This window comes from Erythrolamprus reginae, chromosome 2 (assembly GCF_031021105.1).
Source record: "Erythrolamprus reginae isolate rEryReg1 chromosome 2, rEryReg1.hap1, whole genome shotgun sequence".
Taxonomy (NCBI): Eukaryota; Metazoa; Chordata; class Lepidosauria; order Squamata; family Dipsadidae; genus Erythrolamprus; species Erythrolamprus reginae.
Genome location: NC_091951.1, coordinates 351,910,663 through 351,935,769, shown reverse-complemented (window position 1 = coordinate 351,935,769; position 25,107 = coordinate 351,910,663). Strand labels below are relative to the sequence as shown.

The following is a 25,107-nucleotide window of genomic DNA, read 5'->3' as shown; positions in this document are numbered from 1 at the left end:
GGAAAGCCCATGATTGCTCTCGCAGATACATATAGAGAATAAAGAAAAACAATAAATAGGAAAAAAATAGGAAGGGAGGGAGGGTGGACTATAGGAAGGAAGGAAGGAAGGAAGGAAGGAAGAAGATAGATAGATAGATAGATAGATAGATATAGAGATAGATAGATAGATAGATAGATAGATAGATAGATAGATAGATAGATAGAGAGAGAGAGATGTAGATATAGATGTAGAAAAATCCCAACTCACAACAATCTACACACACACACACATATATGTAGATTTTTGTGAGTTGGGTTTTTTTCCTGTATAATATTTTGAGTAGCCACTCAAACTCTAATTGTAACCCAGAGAATTTGTGATCGTGGTTCCTGGAAAATAGATTCCTGGCACGGTAAGAAATCCGAATATATTATTATTATTATTATTATTATTATTATTATTATTATTATTATTATTATATTTGTATTCCGACCCTCTCCAAGGACTTGGAGCGGCTCACAACAAGAAACAGTGCAAATCCAATACTTAAAACAATTTAAAACCCTTAATATAAAAGCAATCATACATCTCATGCAGACCATACATAAAACAAAACGGTCCAGGGGAATCAGTTTCCCCATGCCTGACAACAGAGGTGGGTTTTAAGGAGTTCATGAAAGGCAAGGAGGGTGGGGGCAGTCCTAATCTCTGGGGGGAGCTGATTCCAAAGGGTCGGGGCCGCCACAGAGAAGGCTCTTCCCCTGGGACCTGCCAGACGACATTGTTTCGTCGACGGGGCCCGGAGAAGGCCAACTCTGTGGGACCTAACCAGTCCCTTCATACCTGTATCCATGAAAATCTACGAACACATATATATATGCACTATATATGTGTGTGTGTGCCATTGATTTCCCCCTCCTGCCATGAGTTTCGACATCATTTTCCAGGTCACAAATTCTCTGGGCTACAATTAAGTGTCCGATACGATCTCTGGATGTTATCACGTCCATAGTTAGCCTGTGAATAGATGCCAGGCGTATATTTCCATGAGACAAGCAGTCGGGTGGAGGGAATGAACCTTCCTTAATTTTAATTTCCATCCTTGGCTTCCCCTTTGCAAAGCTCAAGTTTCGTTTTGGACCCTGCCAGGATTCCTGGAGGCTGGTTTTGCTCTTTCTCACAATGGGTTTGAGGTCACAATGCTGTAAGGCTGGGTCTGTGTGTGTGTGTGTGTTTCCTTGGTGGGGTGGCAGCCTAAGAGAGAAGAGGGAGGCGGGATGGGGTGGAGAGGGCTATGTAAGGGCAACTGACCCGGTTAGACTTTAACCAAACTGTAGGTAGGCACAATCTGGAGGAGATGAAAGAACTTGACTGCGTTTGAAGCCGGGCTCTTTGCAACCGACGTCTTCCTTTCCGACAGGAGTCGTAGCTGGAAGCCGGTCAGCGAGATGTTGGAGAAATTAATCAATCGTGTGACCATCCGTAACGAAACCGTCCGTCAGGGTCTGGCCGAAACTCTGGGGACCTTTCTCATGATGGTGAGAGAAAACTTTAGGGTGTGTGTGTAGGGGGAGGTGAGAAGAAGGACTACGAGCTCCATGTAGATGAATACAGTGGTCCCTCGATTTTCGCGGGTTCGAACTTCGCGAAACGGCTATACCACGGTTTTTCAAAAATATTAATTAACAATCTGAAGTTAGTTGGGGGAAAGATCAAAAGCAACATGAGAAAATATTATTTTACTGAAAGAGTAGTAGATCCTTGGAACAAACTTCCAGCAGACGTGGTAGATAAATCCACAGTAACTGAATTTAAACATGCCTGGGATAAACATATATCCATCCTAAGATAAAATACAGAAAATAGTATAAGGGCAGACTAGATGGACCATGAGGTCTTTTTCTGCCGTCAGACTTCTATGTTTCTATGTTTCTACTTTGCTGTTTTTTTCCTTATACCACAGTTTTTCCCGCCCGATGACGTTATACATCATCGCCAAACTTTTGTCTGCCTTTAATAAATATTTTTTTTAATAAACTTTAATAAATAAACATGGTGAGCAATAATCTAAATGGTTGCTAAGGTAGTGAGAAATTGTAATTTAGGGGTTTAAAGTGTTAAGGGGAGGCTTGTGCTACTGTTCAAAGCCAAAAATAGTGTATTTACTTCCGCCTCTCTACTTTGCGGAAATTCGACTTTTGCGGGAAGTCTCAGAACGCATCCCCTGCGAAAATCGAGGGGACGCTGTATTCATCTACATGGGAAAATCATATTCCCAGTGATTATTTCTTCCATGTTATTCCTAATGTCTTACCTTCTATTCTTTTATTGATGTATTTTACTATACAGTAGTTATATCCTCTGAAACCTGCATTGTGCATTGACAATATAAATAAAATAAAAAATAAATAAGGAGGGGCGAGGACAATGTCCTTCCAACTCACCCAACCGAAAAATGGGTGGACTTTGACGCCCAGCTTCCTATTTATTTAGTTGTTTACACTGCTTAAAAAAATAAATAAAGGGAACACTTAAAACAATACAATATAATTCCAAGTAAATCAAACCTTGTGAAATCAAACTGTCTGCTTAGGAGGAAGTCTTCCGTCCCCTGTCCTAATGGCCCTCTTCTGTCCATGTTTACGTTTATGAATCCTATTATCCCCAATGATTATTCCTTCCATATTATTCCTAATGTTTTATCTTTATTCTTCTATTACTATATTTTACTATGATTATATCCTCTGAATCCTACATTATGTATTCGACAAAATAAATAAATAAATAAAGTAAATGATTTTTTAAAATTATTTTTTTTATTAATTTTTAACAAATTTATATACACACAACATAAAACAGTGCATAGTGAAATGTGCCCACCACCCAGACACACACACATTCCCCACCAACAATCGGGGGTGTTTCTTATATAATCCACTTTGACCCAAGAGCAATATATCTATTTACATATTATAGAGTGATTCCAATTTATTTCTTATAGCTTGGTCTCGGATTCTGCTCATCATATATCGCCTTACCTTGTCCCCCCGTCCCATCAGTTGTCTCAATTCAGTTTCGTTATCCGAATTTATCCTTTTATCCATAATTTCAAATTGAATATGGTCCACCATGTACCTCTACCAATTTTGCATTGTCCATTTTGTCGCATCCTTCCAACCCAAAACTATTACTGCCTGAGCGCTTTCTATTGCTGCTTGTTTTATTTCTCTAAATTCTCCCATCGCATTGCTTTTAACTAGTACTGCCATTTCCTTAGTGATTGTCCATTGTATATTTAGCATTCTATTGATGTCCTCTTGCACTTTTTGCCAAAATTCCTGCACTATTGGGCATTCCCAAAACATATGCATAAACACTCCTTTGTTTTGACACCCATGCCAACAATTCCCCCTGACATTCTGCTGAAAGTGTGTGAGTTGAACGGGAGTAAAATACCACTTAATGGTAATAAAATAAACGATTGACAACCAATTTCACCTGCTGTTGTGCACATTCAATTTTATACAGAACAGTATTCAATGAGAACATTTCATTCATTCAGATCTAGGAGGGGTTCTTTGAGTGGTCCCTTTATTTTTTTTCCAGCAGTTTGTTTCTCTCTCTCTCTGTCTGTCTCTCTCTCTCTCTCTGTCTGTCCGTCTCTCTCTCTCTCTCTCCCTGTCGGGTGAGTTTGAGAAACAAACTAAGTTAGAAGAAGAGGAGGGGTGGGGTGAGGGGTGGTCGGTGGGGATGAAGGAGTGTGTGGGGGAGTTGCAAGCATGGCTTTTCTTGGCTTTGTGGGATTTTTGGCGTGAGAAAAAGAGGAGGAAAAATGAAAATTTTGATTAGTGGGGTTGAAGATTGGAAAGTGGAGCTTAATGGAAAGAAGGAAGTGATGATGTAACTTTAGTGAGAGTAGGAAAATACTCTATTAATATATCCAGAACCACTCTTGAAGACTGGTAGCTATTTTTTATTCTTCCTTCCTTCCTTCCTTCTTCCTTCCTTCCTTCCTCCTTCCCTTCCCTGTCTCCTCCCTCCCTCCCTTCCTCCCTCCCTTCTCTGCCTGCCTGCTTCTATCTTTTTCCTTCCTTCCTCCTTCCCTTCCCTGTCTCCTCCCTCCCTCCCTTCCTTCTTCCCTTCTCTGCCTGCCTGCCTCTATCTTTTTCCTTCCTTCCTCCTTCCCTTCCCTGTCTCCTCCCTCCCTCCCTTCCTCCTTCCCTTCTCTGCCTGCCTGCCTCTATCTTTTTCCTTCCTTCCTTCCTTCCTTCCTTCCTTCCTTCCCTGTCTCTTCCCTCCCTCTCTCCCTCCTTCCCTGCCTTATGATTGTCATAAAAAAATCCAAACATTACTGGGAATATCTAAGATACTAGAATATAGATGTAAATAAATATTTTTATAGCATATGGATAAGAAAAAAATAATTGAATGTTAACTTACTGAAAATATAGCTGGATTTGTACTTGTTTTGATCTTGAGGTTTGTCTAAACGTTGTGTTTATTTATGTTTTTGTTTTTATGTTTTTTTAATGTATAGATTTAAATAAAAAATATTATTTTTTTAAAAAGCCAAACATTACTGATGAACAGACTTTGCAAGGTGAGAAGGTCAACCAATGAAAGTAGGTGGAATGAATTAAACCAATCTTTCCCCCATTGTGCTGTTTTAGATTGAATTAGATTATTGGTAAATTTATTTCTCTCTCTTCAAATGGCCATAGACTTCTAGCTTCCAAGCAGTAATCAGGGAATTTAGGATTTTCAGCATACAAAATATGTCCCAACCTTCATTTTTTGAACTCTATCCGGGACATTTTCCAGGGGATAGGAAAGAATAGACAAGACAGTGGTACCTCTATCTACGAATGCCTCTACTTACAAACTTTCCTAGATAAGAACCAGGTGTTCAAGATTTTTTTGCCTCTTCCCAAGAACCATTTTCCATTTACAAACCTGAGCCTCCAAAACTGTAACCGGAAAAGGCAGGGAGAAGCCTCCGTGGGGCATCTCTAGGAATCTCCTGGGAGGAAACAGGGCCGCAAAAGGTGGGGAGAAGCCTCCGCGGGGCCTCTCTATGAATCTCCTGGGAGGAAACGGACGGAAAAGGCAGGGAGAAGCCTCTGTGGGGCCTCTCTAGGAATCTCCTGGGAGGAAACAGGGCCGAAAAGGCAGGGAGAAGCCTCCGTGGGGCCTCTCTATGAATCTCCTGGAAGGAAACTGTAACCGGAAAAGGCAGGGAGAAGCCTCCGCGGGGCCTCTCTATGAATCTCCTGGAAGGAAACTGTAACCGGAAAAGGCAGGGAAGCCTCCGTGGGGCCTCTCTAGGAATCTCCTGGGAGGAAACAGGGCCGAAAAGGCAGGGAGAAGCCTCCGTGGGGCCTCTCTATGAATCTCCTGGGAGAAAACAGGGCCAGAAAAGGCAGGGAGAAGCCTCTGTGGGGCCTCTCTAGGAATCTCCTGGAAGGAAACTGTAACTGGAAAAGGCAGGGAGAAGCCTCTGTGGGGCCTCTCTAGGAATCTCCTGGGAGGAAACAGGGCCGGAAAAGGCAGAGAGAAGCCTCCTTGGGGCCTCTCTAGGAATCTCCTGGGTGGAAACAGGGCCGGAAAAGGCAGAGAGAAGCCTCCGTGGGGCCTCTTTAAGAATCTCCTGGGAGGAAACAGGGCCTCCACCCTCCCTGTGGTTTCCCCAATCACACACATTATTTGTTTTTATATTGATTCCTATGGTAAAAAATGCTTCTTCTCACAAATTTTTCTACTTAAGAACCTGGTCATGGAATGAATTAAGTTCATAAGTAGAGGCACCACTCTATTGCTTTGTGTCTTCTTTGCAAATGCTTATTATCCTGTTTTTCTAGCTTTTCTTTCTTCCTGGACTAGTTCCTGTATAGGCTAAAAATCGTCCCCTATCTCAGGGATCTCCAAACCTGGCCCTTGAAGATTCGTGGACTTCTACTCCCAGAATTCCCCAGATAGCATGGTCCCTTGGAGTCCACAAGACTAAAATTGCAGAATTTCTCTTTTGTTCTGACAGACCTTTGGGATGGGCTCTGTGGCACAAATTGTGTTGGGGGAGTTCAATTTTGGGAGAGTACTTGAGCGTCAATCTTGGATTCGGGTTTGGTGTGATGCTGGGAATCCATGCGGCTGGTGGGATCTCAGGTGAGTCTAGCAGGGGAGGGAGGGAGGGGATGGATGACTAGACTAGGTGACATCAAGCATCTAGCCCAGCTCTGATGACGTTATCTAGATCGGTAGTGAAAGGTCTGCAAGAAAGCAGCCAATTCAGAGAGCACCAAGGACCCACAATCATCATCATCTTCCTCCTCCTCCTCCTCCTCTTCTTCTTCTTCTTCCTCCTATTCTTCTTCCTCTTCCTCTTCTTCTTCTTCTGCTTCCTCTTCCTATTCTTCTTCTACTTCCTCTTCCTCTTCTTCTTCCTCTTCTTCTTCTTCCTCTTCCTCTTCTTCTTCCCCTTCCCCTTCCTATTCTTCTTCTTCCTCCTCCTCCTCCTCTTCTTCTTCCTCTTCCTATTCTTCTTCTTCCTCCTCCTCCTCCTCTTCTTCCTCTTCCTCCTCTTCCTCTTCCACTTCCTCTTTTTCTTCTTCTTCCTCTTCCTCTTTTTCTTCTTTTTCCCCTTCCCATTCTTCTTCCCCTTCCTCTTCCTATTCTTCTTCTTCTTCTTCCTCTTCCTCCTCTTCCTCTTCCACTTCCTCTTTTTCTTCTTTTTCTTCCCCTTCCCCTTCCCCTTCCTCTTCCTCTTCCTCTTCCTCTTCTTCTTCTTCTTCTTCTTCTTCTTCTTCTTCTTCTTCTTCTTCTTCTTCCTCCTCCTCTTCCTCCCCTTCCTCTTCTTATTCTTCTACCTCCTCCACCTCTTCTTCTTCTTCCTTTCTTCCCCCCCTCCTCTTCTTCTTCCTTCGTCCTCCTCTTCTACACTTGGCGTATAAGACAGGCACCCCAATTTTCAGCTTCTTTAAGGGGGAAAAAGTTATGTCTTATACTCCAAAAAATAGGGTATATTACAATTGCAATGAGCACATTATGTTTAAAAGTTGGAAGATAATGATTTTGTATATGCAATTGTGTTATTACTGTGAACACAGTGTGAAAAATACATTAACCCAGTCATTACACAGTCTGCAAAGAAATGTCGTTTGTTAAAGAAAAATGGCAAATAAAACTTATACCAAAAAAGAAAAGACCCCCCCCTACTTGTTGCCGTTCTTTTTCCTGCACCCATGATGATGGGGGAGAGTTTTGCGCACTCAGAAGTTAACCCAACAACTAGCCACAGTTCACCACTATACTTAACTGAAGTCTTCAATGAAAAACATTGCAGCAGGCTTTCTTGTAAAAATATATTTTACTTTTCTTCTTTATCAAAATGTTTCTCTAAATAAAGAACATAAGAGCAAAAGGAGAGCCCTGCTGAATCAGGCCAAAGCCCTTTGAGTCCAGCATCCTGTGTCCCACAGTGGCCCACCAATTGTCCATGGGGATCTTGAGCAGAAAGAGAAGGCAAGACCCTCCCTTTCCCTGGACCCCCAACAAATGATACTCAACCAACCTGCCTCAACCAACATAGAGGCGGCACATGAACACCTGTTTCAATAAACTTGGCATCCATGAATCTGTCTCATCCTGCCTTGAAGCTCTCCAGGCTGACAGCTGTCATGACCTCTTCTGGAAGGGAATTCCATCAACCAAGGACCCTGTGGGTGAAGAAATATTTCCCTTGATTTGTCCTCACTTTCTTACCTGTGAGCTTTAGGGAGGGTCCCCTCGTCTTAGTATTGTGTGATAGAGAAAATATTTTTTCTCTATCCACCTTTTCTATCCCATGCATGATTTTATACCCTTCGATCAAGTCCCCCCTTAAACACCATTTTTCAAGGCTGAAGAGACCAAGGTGTTGCAACCTGGTTTCCTAAGGGAGGGGCTCTAATTCCTTGATCATAGTTGTTGCCCTTTTTTGCACCTTTTCCTAAACTATCACAAACTATCATACACTACTATTACTTCCACCACAGCAACCACCCATAAACCACTAAGCACTAAACCAGGGGTCCCCAACCACCGGGCTGCGGACCAGTACCGGGCCGCGGGGCATGTTGCACCGGTCCGTGGAGTCAGCAGCTGCCAGTCCTCCTGCCGCCGCCCCCTCCCTCCAGTGCTTCATCTCCCGCTGGGAAAGAGGCCTCGGGAGGCAGGTTCTGCCGGCCACAGGGCGATGGACGGGACAGAGGGGCGGGAAGGACCGGGAGGCTCAAGCCTCTTTTGGCTTCTGCCGTGGCACGCCTTTGCGTTTTTGGCTGGGGGGGGAGGCAGGAGGGCTGGCCTGACCCCCTCCCTCCAGCGCTTCACCTGCCGCCGGGCAAGAGGGTTTGGGAGGCAGGTTCTGCCAGCCACAGGGTGATGGCGGGAAAGAGGGGCGGGAAGGACCAGCACCCCCATGCTTAATCCCGCTCCCAACCACACCCCTTTCTGCCCCCACCGGGCCATAGAAAAATTGCCTTGCTGAAACTGGTCCCTGGTGGAAAAAACGTTGGGGACCACTGCACTAAACCACCAACCACTATAACAAACCACTAAGCACAAACCACAAACTATAGCCAACCCACTCTATAACAAACCACTCACTATAGCAAACCACTAAGCACAAACCACTAAATCTCAAACCACACCCATGCGTTACTCCTTATAGAATAGAATAGAATTTTATTGGCCAAGTGTGATTGGACACACAAGGAATTTGTCTTGGTGCAGATGCTCTCGGCGTGCATAAAATAAAATACACATTTGTCAAGAATCATGTGGTACGACACTTAATGATTGTCATAGTGGTCAAATAAGCAATGAAGAAGCAATATTAATAAAAATCTTAGGATATAAGCAACAAGTTACAGTCATGCAGTCGTAAGTGGGAGGAAAAGGGTGAAAGGAATGATGAGAAAAACTAGTAGAGTAGAAGTGCAGATTTAATAAAAAGTCTGACAGTGTTGAGGGAATTATTTGTTTAGTAGAGTGATGGCGTTCGGTGTGCAGTGTTCGGTGTGATGTCTTGGTGTGCAGTGCTCTCTCTTTTATATATAGGTTACAGCCAATCAGGTCGCAGCACAATTAGCAAACCCATGATTACATACTGATTATGGCTTAGGTCAGCCTTCCGCATGGCTACAAACCATTTTCTTGCATTGTGATATTACTTCCAGAAATAAACACATGTGCTAACTGTTCTTCTTCCGTTGTGTTCGCCGCCTCAAGGTGCTCATTTGAACGCCTCCATCACTTTCGCCAATTGCGTGGTTGGAAATTTATCCTGGCGCAAACTACCGGCGTACGTGATTGGCCAGTTCATTGGATCCTTCGCTGCATCGGCTGTCATTTACCTTTTGTATTACGGTAGGTTCGAATCCCGCTTGGCTTGCAGGAGGAAGCGGGGAAAATTATGACTTATAACCACTGTTGGGTTTCTAGCCACACTGTGCACCAGTAGCAAAATGGAAACTGCAAGCACGGCTTTGAGTCCCCAGCATGCGCACATGCTAGTGAGATTTTACTTCTGCGCATGGGCAGGAAGCAAAATCTCGCGAGGGGACATGCGCGCAGTGAGATTTTTAACTAAAGTGGTACCTCTATGCCTCTACTGAATAACTTTTCAAGATAAGAACCAGGTGTTCACGACTTTTTTTGCCTCTACTTAAGAACCATTTTCTACTTAAGAACCTGAGCCTGGAAAAAGTTCCCAGGAAATTTGAGAGCGGCACGAAGGCCCGGCCAGTTTCCTGCCATTCCCCCTTTAATCCCGGCCATCTGGGCTGCCAGAGGAGCCTTTCAGTGGCGCTTTAGGAGGCTTTGGCAGTCCAGAGCAAACGAAGCATTTTCCTTTCTCTGAGCGCTTGGACAGGGAATAAACCTCTGCCAGTGCCCAGAGAAAAGAAACGCTCCCTTCGCTCTGGGCAGCTGAGGAGTCACCATAGTGAAGGAAAGGCGCCGGCTACAAAGCGAGCGAGCGAGAGGAGAGGGGAGCCCTTCAGCATGGGAACGAAGAGGAAGCAGGCAGCAGCAGCAACAGCCAGTATATGGGAGGCAGTGTATGGAAGGCAGCCTCACGCCGGATGTATTGGAGGCGCGTGCTCCTCCTCGCTGCCTCAGAGTCCCTCTATTTTTTTAAGCCTTAAAGTTTTGGATTTTTTTGATTCCCCTACCCTCACCTTCTTCCTTCAGCAGCCACTGTCCTCCTCGTCCTCTTCTTCTTCCTCTTCCTCCCACCCAAATTCCGAGCTTTTATTTCTTTCCTAATGGGTTTGCACACATTATTTGCTTTTACATTGATTCCTATGGGGAAAATTGCTTCTCCTTACAAACGTTTCTACTTAAGAACCTGGTCACGGAACGAATTAAGTTCTTAAGTAGAGGCACCACTGCATTTTTTGCTTCTGTGCATGCGCGGAAGCAAAAAGAATGCTGAAATCTCATGCCCACGTGCGTCCTCTCACGAGATTTTGATTCCTGCACATGCACAGAAGCAAAATCTCACTGGGACGTGCATGTGCATGCACGCCGATGCCCCAAAGCTGTGTGCGCATCACACCGATAGTGGCGCTAAGTATCAACCCCCGCCCACTTATGACCACAATTGAGCCCAGGTTACTAAATGAGACATTCATTAAGTGAGTTATGCTCCATTGTGACGACCTCTCTGGCCGCAGCAGTTAGGCAAACAGGTGACACAGGTGGCACATAGAGCCATATCTACTGTCATGCGAGCCATTGCCCTAGCTCAGCTCCAACGTTCATGTGTGTGCTGCTCAGCTGATTTTTGGCTTGCACGGCGACTCTGGGACGGCGTTTTTGGCTTCCAGAGAGCCTCTGTCCTTGTGTCTAGTTGTCTTGGTGTGCAGGGCTCTGTAGCAATGTTTTGAGGGTAGGAGTTTAAACAGTTTAAGTCCAGGATGCGAGGGGTCCGTTGATACTTTCCCTGCCCTCTTTTTGACTCGTGCAGCCTACGCAGTGTTCCCTCTAATTTTTTTTTGGGGTGGGCAGAAAAGTATAGTGTCTGAGCGGCAGTCCCTTCGGGACTGGGTGGCACAGAAATATTAAATAAATAGATAGATAGATAGATAGATAGATAGATAGATAGATAGATAAACAGACAGACAGACAGACAGACAGACAGACAGACAGACAAACAAATAAAAAACCCACCCTGTTTTGCCTCAGAGAATTTCAAAATAAAATACTGTACTGTGTGTCTATAACAATGAGCTCATAATAGGGCAACTCTATCAATATCAAAATGCCACTTAAATAGTTGAGCTAGTTTCAAACTAGATTTTGATTTTCTTTCTCTCTTCCTTACTCCCATTCTTTTTCTTTCTCTTTTCCTTCCTCTCTTTTTTCTATCTGTTTCTCTCTCTTCCTCTCTTCCTCTCTCTCTCCTTCCCTTTCACTCCCTCCCTCTCGGCTTCTGGGCAGGTTTGAAAAACTCTGAGTTGATGATGATTTTTAAGTGAGCGATTGCTCACTGCTCAGCTTAGAGGGAACTATGCCTACAGGTCCTGAATGGAAGGCAGGTTGGCAGCCATTGTTTTTTCTGCAGTTCTGATTCTCCTCTGAAGTCTGTGTCAGTCTTGTTGGGCTGCAGAACCAAACCAGACAGTTATAGAGGTGCAGATAAGAGTTGAGAAGGACTATCACACCGACTTTTAAGGTTGACACCATGTGTGGACTTTCCCAGAATCCCCCAGTTAGCCATGCTGGCTAGGGAATTCTGGGAATTGAAGTCCACACATCAAGCAGCCAAGGTTAAGACATGTGTGTGGGCTTCAAGGTTGAGGTACGTGTGTGGACTTCAAGCCCCAGAATTCTCCAGGTAGCCAGGTTGGCCTGGGAATTCTGGGAGTTGAAGTCTACCCGTCTTCAAGTGGCCAAGGTTGAGACACACATGTGGACTTCAATTCCCAGAATTCCCGTTAGCCATGCTGATTGGGGAATTCTAGGAGATGAAGTCCACTCAAGTGGCCAAGGTTGAGGTATGCTGGTCTAGGGCTGGGATGGCAAACCTATGGCACGGGTGCCTCCCCCAGGTCCGGGGAAACCTTTGGAGACTGGGAAGGGCGAAACAGGCCATTTCCAGCCTCCAGAGGGCCTCCTGAGGGTGGGGGGAGCTGTTTTCACCCTCCCCATGCATTGAATTATGGGTGTGAACACTCACACATGTGCAATAACACACCCACATACTTTTTCGGCACCCAAGGAAAAAACGGTTAGTCGTCACTGGGTTATTATCATCATCATTATTATTATTATTATTATTATTATTATTATTATTATTATTATTAATTAGATTTGTATGCCGCCCCTCTCTGCAGACTCGGGGCGGCTCACAGCAGTGACAAAAACAATATACATTGACAAATATAATAATTCAAAATCTAAAATAACACTTGTACATTTAAAAATCTAAAAGCAAAGAACCCCAATATAGAAAAACATACATACAGTCATATCATGCACTAAAACTACATAGGCAGGGGGAGATGTCTCAGTTCCCCCACGCTTGACGACAGAGGTGGGTTTTAAGGAGTTTACGAAAGGCAAGGAGGGTAGGGGCAGTTCTAATCTCTGGAGGGAGCTGATTGCAGAGGGTCGGGGCCGCCACAGAGAAGGCTCTTCCCCTGGGTCCCGCCAGACGACATTGTTTAGGCAAATCACGGCAATTGCTGAGTTAGTCACCTAGTTGCCTGAACAAGTGGTCCTTGATTAACGACCACAATTGAGCCCAACTTCTGTTGTTAAGTGAGACAATTGTGAGGTGAGTTGTAAAGTGAATCGCTGCAGTTGAGAAGTGAGCCCCCCAGCTGTTAAGTGAATCTGCCTTTTCCAAGGATTTGGCTTGTGAGAAGGGGATCACGTGAGCAACCGTCATAAATACCATAAATCGCCAAGCGTCTGCTTGGATATTATTGAAACATTTTTCAGATGTGTAGAGATGGACGAAATGACCAAGGAGATTAAGGGAAGAAAAGATACAGAAACTAACAAGACATGGCATAAATGGTATGAATGGATCCAAAACAGAAACAAAATGTAATAATAGTGTATACAAAAATAATATTTACACAGTATAAATTAGAGCAATATTAATAGATGAAATAAGTACTGATAAGCAAGATTAACTTTTGACCAATATAAAATAAGAGATATTAACAAATGTTATTCCTTTTTACTTTAAGATATGTAACCGGAAAAGGCAGAGAGAAGCCTCTGTGGGGCCTCTCTAGGAATCTCCTGGGAGGAAACAGGGCCGGAAAAGGCAGAGAGAAGCCTCTGTGGGGCCTCTCTAGGAATCTCCTGGGAGGAAACAGGGCCAGAAAAGGCAGGGAGAAGCCTCTGTGGGGCCTCTCTAGGAATCTCCTGGGAGGAAACAGGGCCAGAAAAGGCAGAGAGAAGCCTCTGTGGGGCCTCTCTAGGAATCTCCTGGGAGGAAACAGGGCCAGAAAAGGCAGAGAGAAGCCTCTGTGGGGTCTCTCTAGGAATCTCCTGGGAGGAAACAGGGCCAGAAAAGGCAGGGAGAAGCCTCTGTGGGGCCTCTCTAGGAATCTTCTAGGAGGAAACAGGGCCGGAAAAGGTGGTGAGAAGCCTCCATGGGGCCTCTCTAGGAATCGTCTGGGAGGAAACAGGGTCTCCACCCTCCCTGTGGTTTCCCCAATCACACACATTATTTGCTTTTACATTGATTCCTATGGGAAAAATGGCTTCTTCTTACAAACTTTTCTACTTAAGAACCTGGTCACGGAACGAATTAAGTTCGTAACTGAACTGATAAGCAAGATTAACTTTTTACCGATATAAAATAAGAGATATTAACACATGTGTTATTCCTTTTTGCTTTATTTAGTACAAATACACACAAACACACACACACACACACACACACACAAGGGCTTATTTTTTTTGAACTGAATTCACTGCGTAGTGAACTATAAAATTGAATTGTAATGTATACAGGTCATGATTTGTGGAAAATTTATTAGATTTATTCTGTTGGGTTTTTTCCCCTTACTATTTTGTCAAAATCAAATAAATTCTAAAAACGAATAAGAAAATATGAACCCTTTGCCAAACGTCTGCGGTTTGGATCACCTGATCGTGAAGAAGGGACAAAGGTCGTAACTGTGGGAAAACGGTCCTGGGTCACATTTTTTTCAGTGCCGTTGTAACTCTGAAACGGTCACTAAAAAGACTGTCATAAGTCAAGGACCACCTTTCATTCCCTCCCCCCACCTCCCTTTTGTGTGTTTTTATGTTTGCTCTCCAAAAATTTCCTTTCTTCTTCCCCTTCAGAAGCGATACAGAATTTCGCCAGTAACCACCTCACCACAAGCGGACCGCTGGCCACTGCGCAGATCTTCGCCACTTATCCTGCCGCTTATGTGTCTCTGTTGAACGGCTTTCTACAAGAGGTTGGTGTACCGGAACCTATGGCTAGAAGCGAGGGGCAGTTGGGTCCGGTGGTTAAAAGCACTGGGCTAGAAGCAGTATTGGGTTCCTACCGATACAGGCCACTCTATAGAGTGGTAGCAAAAATGGAATGAAAACGAAAGCCACTGAAAATAAGTCAGTAAGTGTTGTGTTGCCTCTGTACAAATCGGTGAGACCACACTTATTTATTTATTTATTCGATTTTTATGCCGCCCTTCTCCTTAGACTCAGGGCGGCTTACAACATGTTAGCAATAGCGCTTTTTAACAGAGCCAGCCTATTGCCCCCACAATCTGGGTCCTCATTTTATCCACCTCGGAAGGATGGAAGGCTGAGTCAACCTTGAGCCGGTGATGAGATTTGAACCGCTGACTTACAGATCTACAGTCAGCTTCAGTGGCCTGCAGTACTGCACTCTACCTGCTGCGCCACCCCGGGCTCATTGGTATACTGTGTACAGTCCTGGTCACCGCACCTCAAGGAGGTTATATTGTCTCTCCTATATCCCATATATATATTCTATCCCTATATCTTTTTTTCTATTCTCTCATTGATACATTTTATTCCTATATTCTCTCTTCTATTCTTTCTCTAATATATATTTCCTCGAAGGTGTCCTCTATTACCTTCATTGTGTATTATTGTGTACTGGACAAACTAAATAAATAAAATAATGGAACTGGAAAAGGTGCAAAAAAGGGCAACAAGAATGATCAAGGGAATGGAGCCCCTCCCTTATGAAACCAGGTTGCAATGCCTTGGTCTCTTTAGCCTTGAAAGGCGGCGTTGAAGGGGTGACTTGATCGAAGTGAATAAAATCATGCACGGGATAGAAAAGGTGGATAGGGAAAAATCCTTTTCTCTATCACACAATACTAGGACGAGGGGATACTCCCTAAAGCTCATAGGTAAGAAAGTGAGGACAAATCAAGGGAAATATTTCTTCACCCAGAGGGTCTTTGGTTTATGGAATTCATTCCAGAAGAGGTTGTGACAGCTGTCAGCTTGGACAGCTTCAAGACAGGGTTAGACAGATTCATGGATGCCGAGTGTATCGGTGGTTATTGAAAGGGATGTCCATGTGCCACCTCTATGTTGGTTGAGGCAGGCAGGATTCCCTGGGGTCCCATTTGTTGGGGGTCAAGGGAAAGGGAGGGTCTTGCCTTCTCTTTCTGCTCAAGATCCCCATGGACAATTGGTGGGCCACTGTGGGACACAGAATGCTGAACTCGATGGGCTTTGGCCTGATTCAGCATGACTCTTCTTTGGTTATGTTCTTATGGAGCCATGCCAGGGATGGGCCATGAGCCAGAACGGTGGGAACACTGCTCCGGCAGTGGCAATGGAGGTCATAGCCTTGTTCCATTGTTGATGGGCTGCACATGCAACCGGTGCAATTTCGGCAAAAATTACCAGTTTTTTTGCTTCCGAGCATGCACAGAAGGAAAGAAATCGGAATTTTTTGCCCAAATCTCGCTTTTGCAAGGACGTCTGCGCAAGATTTTGGCTGCTGCACATGGGCACAAGCTGAATCTTGCTGCGGTGGCTACGACGACAGCTGGGGCCAACGTCAACAGCAGCCTGCTCAAGCTCTCGACGTGTGGCCTGCTCTCTGCTCTCTCGCATTGCAAGCATCTTTCAGAGCATGCGGGAGAGCATGGAACAGGCCAGAGCTCGGGGCTTCCCAGCCTGCTCGCCACGCCATTATTATTATTATTATTATTATTATTATTATTATTATTATTATTATTATTATTATTTATTGGATTTGTATGCCGCCCCTCTCTGCAGACTCGGGGCAGCTAACAACAGTGGTAAAACAACATGAACAATCCAATTAATAAAAACAACTAAAAAACCCTTATTATAAAAAACCAAACATACACACAAACATACCATGCATAACTTGTAATAGCCTAGGGGGAAAGGATAACTTAACTCCCCCATGCCTGGCGACAAAGGTGGGTCTTAAGTAATTTGCGAAAGACAAGGAGGGTGGGGGCCGTTCTAATCTCTGGGGGGAGTTGGTTCCAGAGGGCCAGGGCCGCCACAGAGAAGGCTCTTTTCCTGGGCCCCGCCAAACGACATTGTTTGGTCGGCGGGACCCGGAGAAGGCCAACTCTGTGGGACCTTATCGGCTGCTGGGATTCGTGCGGTAGCAGGCGGTTCCGGATGTATTCTGGCCCAATGCCATGTAGGGCTTTAAAGGTCATTACCAACACTTTGAATTGTCACCAGAAACCGATCGGCAGCCAGTGCAGGCCACGGAGTGTTGCAGAAACGTGGGCGAATCTACGAAGCCCCACAATGGCTCTCGCAGCCGCATTCTGCACGATCTGAAGTTTCCGAACACTTTTCAAAGGTAGCCCCATGTAGAGAGCGTTGCAGTAATCAAACCTCGAGGTGATGAGGGCATGAGTGACTGTGAGCAGTGACTCCCTGTCCAAATAGGGCCGCAACTGGTGCACCAGGTGAACCTGGGCAAACACCCTCCTCTCCACAGCCGAAAGATGATGTTCCAATGTCAGCTGTGGTGGAAGGGCGAACTAATGGAGCTACCGCTTGCGGTAGAGTGGACCCACGCAGGCGAGTGGATGGGAACAGACCGGCAGCTCTTACCTTGTTTTGCCCAAGTTTGCCGGCTGCACCAGTTGCGGCCCTGTTGGGACAGGGAGTGTCTACTCTCAGTCACTCACGGCCTCATCACCTCAAGGATCGATTACTGCAATGCTCTCTATATGGGGTTGCCTTTAAAAAACGTTTGGAGACTACAATGGGTACAAAATGCAGCCGTGCGAGCAATTACGAGTCTTCCTAGGTATATAATAATAATAATAATAATAATTTATTGGATTGGTATGCTGCCCCAGTCCATAGACTCGGGGTGGCTAACAACAATGATAAAAACAGCAGGTGACAATCCAATAATAAAAACAATTAAAACCCCTTATTATAAAACCAAACATACCATGCATAACTTGTAATGGCCTAGGGGGAAGAGCTATCTCAACTCCTCCATGCCTGGCGGTATAAATGAGTCTTGAGTAGTTCACAAAAGACAGGGAGGGTGGGGGCAGTTCTAATCTCCGGGGGGAGTTGGTTCCAGAGGGCCGGGGCCACCACAGAGAAGGCTCTTCCCCTGGGGCCTGCCAAACGACAATGTTTAGTCAATGGGACCCGGAGAAGGCCCACTCTGTGGGACCTTATCGGTTGCTGGGATTCGTGCGGTAGCAGGCGGTTCCGGAGGTAATCTGATCCAATGCTATGTAGGGCTTTAAAGGTCATGACCAACACTTTGAATTGTGACCGGAAACTGATCGGCAGCCAATGCAAGCCACGGAGTGTTGAAGAAACATGGGCAAATCTTGGAAGCCCCACAATGGCTCTCACGGCCGCGTTCTGCACGATCTGGAGTTTCTGAACACTTTTCAAGAGTAGCCCCATGTAGAGAGCGTTGCAGTAATCCAACCTCGAGGTGATGAGGGCATGAGTAACTGTGAGCAATGACTCCTTGTCCAAATAGGGCCGCAACTGGTGCACCAGGCAAACCTGGGCAAACGCCCCCCTCGCCACAGCCGAAAGGTGATGTTCCAATGTCAGCTGTGGATCGAGGAGGACGCCCATATGCACATCTCGCCATCACTCTGAGAGTTGCATTGGTTGCCAACTGGTCTCTGAACGTAATTTAAAGTGTTGGTCATGACCTATAAAGCCCTACATGGCTTAGAACCAGGTTACTTCTGATTCATGTAGACAGCCTTCTGCCGCGTGAATCCCAGCAGCCGATTAGGTCCCACAGGGTTGGCCTTCTCTGGGTCCCGTCGACTAAACAATGTTATCTGGCAGGGCCTAGGAGAAGAGCCTTCTCTGTGGTGGCCCCAGCCCTCTGGAATCAACTCCCCCCAGAGATTAGGACTGCCCCCCCTTCCTTGCCTTCCGCAAGACCCTGAAGACCTATCTATGTCCCCAGGCATGGGGTAATTAAAGTATCCCCTTTTCTGACCATTAAGAGTTATGTGTGCTTGTGACTGTATTGTAGTGATTGTTTTTTAATGATAGCGGGTTTTAGTCAAAGTTTTTAATTATTAGATTTGTTTTGTATTGTTCTTTTGCTGTTGTGAGCCGCCCCAAGTCTTTGGAGAGGGGCGGCATACAAGTCAAATAAATAATAATAATAATAATAATTATTATTATTATTACTACTACTACTACTACTACTACTACTACCACTACTACTACTACTTATAGGACCACCTTCTGCCTCATGTATCCCAGCGGCTGGTTATATCCCATAGATTTGCCCTTCTCTAGGTCCCGTCAGCCAAGCAATGCCATCTGGCGGGATCATGGGGAAGGGCCTTCTCTGTGACTGCTCCAGCCCTCTGGAATCAACTCCTCCCATTGATCCATACCACTCCCACGCTCCTGGCCTTTCGAAAGGTTTTAAAAACTTACATCTGTTGGCAGGCTTAGGGCTGTTGAGCTTGACATCTTGTTCGTGGTAGATGTGATTATGTGACTGTTTAATTTTTTTAAAAAAATGTCATTGGGGTTTTACGTATTCATTTTAGGTTGGGTTTCACTTGTTATATTGTATTGTGTTTTATTCTTACTGTTGTAAGCCGCCCTGAATCTGCAGAGAAGGGCAGAACAGAAATCTAACCAAGCAACCAACCAGCCAACCAGTTAAATTGTATTTAAATGGTATTATTTAAACTGTTTTTAGATGTTTTATTTGGATGTTTTATATACTGCTCAAAAAAATAAAGGGAACACTCAAAGAACATACCCTAGATTTGAATGAATGGAATATTCTCATTGAATACTTTGTTGAATGTGCACAACAGCAGGTGAAATGGATGGTCCATCAGTGTTGCTTCCTAAGTGGACAGTTCCATTTCATAGAAGTTTGATTTACTTGGAGTTATATTGTGTGGTTTAAGGGTTCCCTTTATTTTTTTGAGCAGTATAGATTATTAAAAAAATGTAAAAGATATAGATCTGTGTAAAAGTATTGTGTTATTACTTGGAGTTATACTGTGTTGTTTAAGGGTTCCCTTTATTTTTTTGAGCGGTGTATTTTTGGCTGTGACCCGCCTAGGGTCCCTAGGGCAGTAATTTTCAACCTTTTTTGAGCTGCGGCACATTTTTTACATTTACGAAACCCTGGGGCACATTGAGCGGGAGGGGGGGGCGCTAAAAAAAGTTTGGATAAAAAAATTCTCTCTCTTCCTCCCCTTCGCTCTATTTCTTTCTCCCTCCCTTTCTCTCCCTTCCTTCCTCTTTCTCTCTCTCTCTCCATCCCTCTTTCTTTTTCTTCCTTCCTTCCTCTCTTTTTTGCTCTCTTTCTCTCTTCCTCCCTATGTCCCTCTATGTCTTTTTCTCTCTCTCCTTCCCTCCCCCCCTCTCTCTCTCTTGCTTTCTTTCTCTTTCTCTCTCTCTTTCTTTCTCTTGTTCTCTTTCTCTCTTGCTCTTTCTCTCTCTTGCTTTCTTTCTCTCTCTTGCTTTCTTTCTCTCTTGCTTTCTCTCTCTTGCTTTCTTTCTTTCTTTCTGTCTTTCTTTCTCTCTCTCTTGGTTTCTTTCTCTCTGAGCTTCGCGGCACATCTGACCATGTCTCGCGGCACACTAGTGTGCCACGGCACACTGGTTGAAAAACACTGCCCTGGGGAGTTGGGTGGCATAAAAATGGAATAAATAAATAAATATTCTTTGATCCCCCTGAGCATTCTTGCCTGTCTTTCTCTTTTCCGCAGCTTATCGCAAGCAGCATGCTTATGATCGGAATCCTTGCCATCCATGATACGAAGAACGCCAGGGCACAGCCGGGCACCAATGCCTTAATCACTGGCCTGTTGGTCGTGGTCATTGGCATGTCCATGGGGATGAACACCGGATATGCCATCAACCCCTCCAGGGATTTGCCTCCCCGGATTTTCACGGCCCTTGCTGGATGGGGCTTGGAAGTGTTTAAGTGAGTTGGTTGCACCGATTTAGTTTAGATAGATCAGAATTCTTTATCAGCCAAGTGTGATTGGACACACAAGGAATTTGTCTTTGGTGCAGATGCTCTCAGTGGACATAAAAGAAAAGAGACATTTGTCAAGAATCATGAGGTCCAACACTTAATGATTGTCACGGGGGTCAAATAAGCAATGAGGAAACAATCAATATTAATAAAAATCTTAAGGAGACAAGTTGCGGTCATACAGTCATAAGTGGGAGAAGATGGGTGATAGGAATGATGAGGAAAAAACTAGTAGAAATAGAATTGCAGACTTAGTAAAAAGTTTGGCAGTGTTGAGGGAATTACTGTATTTGTTTAGCAGAGTGATGGAGTTTGGGGAAAAACTCTTCTTGTGTCTAGTTGTCTTGGTGTGTGGTGCTCTGTAGCGACGTTTTGAGAGTAGGAGTTGAAACAGTTTATGTCCAGGATGTGAGGGGTCAGCAAATATTTTTACAGCCCTCTTTTTGACTTGTGCAGTCTACAGGTCCTGAATGGAAGGCAGGTTGGCAGCCATTGTTTTTTTCTGCAGTTCTGATTCTCCTCTGAAGTCTGTGTCGGTCTTGTTGGGTTGCAGAACCAAACCAGACAGTTATAGAGGTGCAGATAAGAGTTTACCAATGAGAAGGACTATCACACCGACTTTTAAAGTTGACACCATGTGTGGACCTTCCCAGAATCCCCCAGTTAGCCATGCTGGCTAGGGAATTCTGTGAATTGAAGTCCACACATCAAGCAGCCAAGGTTAAGACGTGTGTGGGCTTCAAGGTTGAGGTACGTGTGTGGACTTCAAGCCCCAGAATTCTTCAGGTAGCCAGGTTGGCCTGGGAATTCTGGGAGTTGAAGTCTACCGCTCTTCAAGTGGCCAAGGTTGAGACACGTGTGTGGACTTCAATTCCCAGAATTCACGTTAGCCATGCTGATTGGGGAATTCTGGGAGATGAAGTCCACTCAAGTGGCCAAGGTTGAGGTATGCTGGTCTAGGGATGGCAAACCTATGGCACGGGTGGCACAGGTGGCACATAGAGCTATAGCGGAGGCCATGTGTGACTTTGCCCTATATCAGCTCCAGTGTACATGCTCGCCAGCTGATTTTTGATCTTGCGAAAGGCCGTTTCATCCCCTGGACACTTTAGGGAAGTTTCCATGAAGCCCTGGAGGCAAAAAAATCCCCCGATGGATGTTGTGATTCCGTCTGAGGCCCCTCAGGGAACGGCTGATCCTCTGCCGGCTTCCTGGTCAGAGGGGGAGGATGAGGAACAGGAGGTTCAGGCAGACGGGGAGGAGGAATCTCAGGCTGAGGGAGAGGGAGGACAGCCAGAGTCCCCCGAGGGGGAGCTCTCCCCAGCAAGCAGCCTGGATTCCTTAGATGAAAATGCACAAGCAATCATCGATCTCCGGCAGAGAAGAGCAACACAACGAAGGGGACAATTAGCCAGGTACTTTCAGCACTAAAGAGGCAACAGCTGGGTTTGGGTGTGGTGCTCTCTGGAAAGGCTGAAAAGGCAGACCCACCCTTCCTGGCTTGTGGAGTATTATCTTTGGGAGTCCTGGGACCTGGCTATGATCTTTGGCGTCTTGGAATTCTGGTTTGTGACTTTGAATACTGAAACCTTGGGGGGAAAAGGTGTGGGTCTTATTCTCTACAGTGGTGGGTATGCCAGCAAGAAGTCTGCTGTATTGTCTGGCCATCAGGACTCTGCTGTGAAGTCTCATAGCCTGCCTGTTGGGAAGAACAGGTTTTTCTCTGTGTTTATTTTTCAAACTATAAAGTGCTTTTGCTTTTACCAGCGTGTCTGGCTGCTTTTTCCAGTTGGTGTTGAAGTCTGGGGGCACCCAGACAGAACAATGGACAAACCAGAAGTTCGGAAAAATGCACTTCCGGTTTGCTGTTGTGCTGTATTTTGCACTCCGGAGGGCTCAGCGAAGCTTCCTGAAGCCCCGGAGTGCAAAAAACAGCACAATAGGCAACCTGGAAGTGTGTCTTCTGAACTTCCGGTTTGCCGTTGTGCTGTTTTTTTTGCACTCTGGAGGGTTCCGGGAAGCTTCCTGAAGCCCCGGAGTGCAAAAAACAGCACAATGGGCACACCAGAAGTGTGTTTTCTGAACTTCTGGGTTGCCCGTTTGGGCATTTTTTTTTCAGCTACCAAGCTTCAGAAAGGCCTGTCAGCATGTGCAGAGGCAATGTGGTGTGTGTTACACATGTGTTGGGGGCAGGGAAGGAGTGTGGGCACGTGTACGCATGCTAGCACATTCACACACGCCCCCTTTTGGCATGCGAACCAAAAATGGTTCCCCATTCCTGGTCTAGACCAGGGGTAGGCAAAGTTGGCGCTTCTATGACTTGTGGACTTCAACTCCCAGAATTCCTGAGCCAATCATGGTAACTCAGGAATTCTGGGAGTTGAAGTCCACATGTCATAGAAGAGCCAACTTTGCCTACCCCTGGTCTAGGGTCTACTGCTAATCAGGGTTTCCTTTCTCCTTCAGGGCACGCAACTGCTGGTGGTGGGTACCGATTGTGGCCCCGACGCTAGGATGCCTCGTTGGCACGTTCGTCTACAACATCATGATCGACTTCCACAACCGCCCCCCACCCGATCCAGAACCGCCCAAGCAAGACCCGGAGACCGTGATAACTTCTTCCATGTGACCGGAGGGGGCTGCTTTGAGAGGATTATGGTTTCGAAGGATACCTGAACATGCTTTCCGTTCCTAGTCCTCAAGGAAGAGAATACAAGAGGAGATCCTTTGGGGGAAGATTAGGGAGGAGAATGGAGGAGTCGATCAACTCCTACGGAGGCTTCACTACGGAGTAGCCATTTTGCTAAGCGGGGAGACCTCCGTCCACCTAGGAGACCTGCAGACAAGCTTTGATCGGGGATGGAAACTGGACATCAGAGAAAGAGAACTTGTAAAAATAAATAAATAAAGCTACTGGCTAAGATTAGTACTGGAGGCAGAAATGAGAGTCCATGTTCCAAGGAAAATCCATTCCTGTACATTTCTGGTCACAAACCAGCTGAGGTCCTCTTAAATTGCAGGAACTGGGCATGGCTAGTTTGATGAAAAGAAGGACCAGGGGAGACATGATAGCAGTCTTCCAATGTCTCCCCCTGCCTATGTAGTTTTTTGTGTATGATATGACTGTATGTATGTTTTTATATATTGGGGTTTCTTGTTTTTTAGACTTTTTAAATTTATTATTATTTTAGATTCTAACTATTAGATTTGTCATTATATATTGTTTTTATCATTGCTGTAAGCCGCCCCGAGTCTACGTAGAGGGGCGGCATACAAATCTAATTATTATTATTATTATTATTATTATTATTATTATTATTATTAATAATAATAATAATAATAATAGAAACATAGAAGTCTGATGGCAGAAAAAGACCTCCTGGTCCATCTAGTCTGCCCTTATACTATTTTCTGAATTTTATCTTACAATGGATATATGTTTATCCCAGGCATGTTTAAATTCAGTTACTGTGGATTTATCTACCACGTCTGCTGGAAGTTTGTTCCAAGGATCTACTACTCTTTCAGTGAAATAATATTTTCTCACGTTGCTTTTGATCTTTCCCCCAACTAACTTCAGATTGTGTCCCCTTGTTCTTGTGTTCACTTTCCAATTAAAAACACTTCCCTCCTGGACCTTATTTAACCCTTTAACATATTTAAATGTTTCGATCATGTCCCCCCTTTTCCTTCTGTCCTCCAGACTATACAGATTGAGTTCATTAAGTCTTTCCTGATACGTTTTATGCTTAAGACCTTCCACCATTCTTGTAGCCCGTCTTTGGACCCGTTCTCTTTTTGTAGGTGGTCTCCAGAACTGAACACAGTATTCCAAATGTGGTCTCACCAGCGCTCTATATAAGGGGATCATAATCTCCCTCTTCCTGCTTGTTATACCTCTAGCTATGCAGCCAAACATCCTACTTGCTTTCCCTACCGCCCGACCACACTGCTCACCCATTTTAGACTGTCAGAAATCACTACCCCTAAATCCTTCTCTTCTGAAGTTTTTGCTAACACAAAACTGCCAATACAATAGAATATGTTTGTGGTTTGAATCTGAATGAACAATTTTTAATGTTTTAGTCTTTTTAGAATGGTTTTAGATGAGTTATTTATATTAATTGGATTTCAGATGTGTTATTGTATATTACTTTTTGATAAATTGTGAGCCGCTCTGAGTCCACGGAGAGGGTCGGCATACAAGTCTAATTAATAAATAAATAATCAATAAATAATCAAGGAGACAAGCAACCTAGAACTAAGGAGGAATTTCCTGACAGAACAATTAATCAGTGGAACAGCTTGCCACCAGAAGTTGTGAGTGCTCCAACACTGGAAGATTTTAAGAAGATGTTGGACAACCATTTGTTTGAAGTGGTGAAGGGTTTTCTACTTAAGGAGGGGGTTGGACTAGAAGACCTCCAAGATCCCTTCCAACCCTTCTTTCTTTCTTTCTTTCTTTCTTTCTTTCTTTCTTTCTTTCTTTTTCTTTCTTTCCTTCTTTCTTTCCTTCCTTCTTTCCTCCCTCTTCCTTCCTTCCTACCTCTTCCTTCTTTTTCTTCCGATATTGAAACAGATGTCCGTGTGCCACCTCTATGTTGGTTGAGGCA

General features: G+C 44.8%; 1 protein-coding gene across 1 annotated transcript; it reads left to right on the top strand.

Annotated features, from left to right (window-relative positions):
- Positions 1-1,409: 1,409 nt before the first annotated feature.
- On the top strand, positions 1,410-23,123 carry LOC139159066 (aquaporin-7-like). Its single transcript, XM_070736432.1, is given in 7 exon segments — positions 1,410-1,520; positions 6,017-6,067; positions 6,069-6,144; positions 9,247-9,384; positions 14,332-14,450; positions 20,223-20,440; positions 22,961-23,123. Coding segments are annotated over 7 exon segments (855 nt in total). The 5' UTR covers positions 1,410-1,430.
- Positions 23,124-25,107: the final 1,984 nt, after the last annotated feature.